The sequence below is a fragment of the Salvelinus sp. IW2-2015 genome, unplaced genomic scaffold (genome assembly GCF_002910315.2).
Source record: "Salvelinus sp. IW2-2015 unplaced genomic scaffold, ASM291031v2 Un_scaffold1019, whole genome shotgun sequence".
Classification (NCBI taxonomy): Eukaryota; Metazoa; Chordata; class Actinopteri; order Salmoniformes; family Salmonidae; genus Salvelinus; species Salvelinus sp. IW2-2015.
In genome coordinates, this window is record NW_019942689.1 from 275662 (window position 1) to 277390 (window position 1729).

At 47.2% G+C, this 1729-nt stretch overlaps 1 protein-coding gene across 1 annotated transcript in view; it reads right to left on the minus strand.

Moving 5' to 3' along the window:
- Nucleotides 1-281: 281 nt before the first annotated feature.
- LOC112069464 (chondrolectin-like) overlaps nt 282-1729 on the minus strand; it is a 19631-nt gene continuing 18183 nt past the window's right edge. Inside the window, exon 7 of the mRNA XM_024136810.2 lies at nt 282-604. Coding sequence (XP_023992578.2) covers nt 523-604 — 82 coding nt within the window. The 3' untranslated portion in view covers nt 282-522. The remainder of the gene's footprint in view (nt 605-1729) is intronic.

The following is a 1729-nucleotide window of genomic DNA, read 5'->3' on the forward strand; positions in this document are numbered from 1 at the left end:
GAGGGATGAACAGCGAGGCGGTGGAGAGAGACAGGATCTGGACAGGGGGTGGAGGGGGAGGAGTGGTGGAGAGACGAGGAATGGGATGTGAGGGTAGGGTGGAGGGGAGGAGAGGAGAGAGGACAGGACTGGGCACGTGGTGGTGGAGAGGAAGGAGAGGAGAGGAGAGGGAGAGGAGAGGAGAGGAGGGTGAGAGGGAGGAGAAGAGGAACGTAGGAGGACAGGACTGGGCAGGGCCGCGGTGGAGAGCCCGAGAGGGAGAGGAGAGGAGAGGAGAGGAGAGGAGAGGAGGACAGGATGGAGGAGAGGAGAGGAGGAGAGGTAAAAATAAATAAGGAGAATCTAAATAGTGGTGGAGACATGAACAAACTGGACAAAGGACATGTAGAAGACGAGAGCTGGTCATTGGTTGAGGTGAATGGTTAGAGGTATTTGGAACAGGGGACAGTATCAGAGGAGAGGCTTTATCATTCTGTTGGTTCTGTTCATTCTGAGGATCTTGATTGTGATGTCACCTGCCCGTCATACTTCCATGCTGTCCGTCTTAGGGGTCTTGGATATCCAGAGTGTTGATTGGTTAATGCTGGTTTTGGTCCCCGGTTTGCTTTAGTAAATTAAAAACATTTATAAAAAGGTTAAGAGAAACAATAGCATGACAAACTAAACTAGAATAGCAGAACTACAGATAAGCGTAGGTGTGTGTGAATGCGTAGGAATGTGCGTATGTGAAACACAACATCTGTTGCTCACACAAACACTTCAGTACCAGCCATACCCAGTAATAAAACTCTCTCCTTGCCTCTCATAACGCTTCATTGCTCATATTGCCCCAGATCATGTTTTTCGTGTCGTAAACACACAAGTGTCACCAGTTGTAAAGGAGGGACTTGTAAGCGTTCGGGGCCAATCTAAATTACCCAGATGGCTTTGGGATTGTTCCAGGAAGAGTTTTACAGTGGCGGACGGGAGTCAGAGGCATGATTAACTGGTCTCTGTCAGGGGAGACCCCCCCCCCCCTTGGAATTTTAAAACCACATCATTGAGACGGGACAGAGATACTAAACTGGAGACATAAAGATAACTAGGTAGTAGCTGGTCATAGCAGAATGAAGAGAGTTGGGAGTGTGCTGTGGTGTGTGTCCATGCATCCCAATCTCCAGCACAATAAAGCTGTCCCCTATCATGCCAGGTAACTGGGGGGAAAAGTGGTAGAACGACTTATAAAAACCAGAAAGGTTAGCCTCATAAAAAGCGTGTGTGTGTGTGTGTGAATGAGTGTGTGTGTGGGTGGAGCTGTACTTTGGTTATTGTAGGGATACTATTGAGGGGTCCAGCTATCGACCCAGAAATCACAGACTGTATCTGTTACCAGGGTAACACACACACACACACACACACACCACCTACACACACTCACAATAATAAGTAATTACAGTGGTTATGCTGAATGACTCTAACAAGGCGTCCCTGTGTTACCCAATTGATTATGACTGAGTAAGCACTGTTCTTACCAAACAATTACAGCCCAGACCCATCCATCACAACATAGGGACGGGGGGTTGGACCCAACCATTAGATGATGAACGTGGGGGTTTGTCAAGGTTCAGAGATTGAGTTGATTGTCTGATTAATTTTGAGAATGTGCCAATTCAAGTTTTTAAAAAATAAAGAGAGAGTGTACGATAGGAAGAGAGATAGGACAGTGTGTGATAGGAAGAGAGAGAGAGAG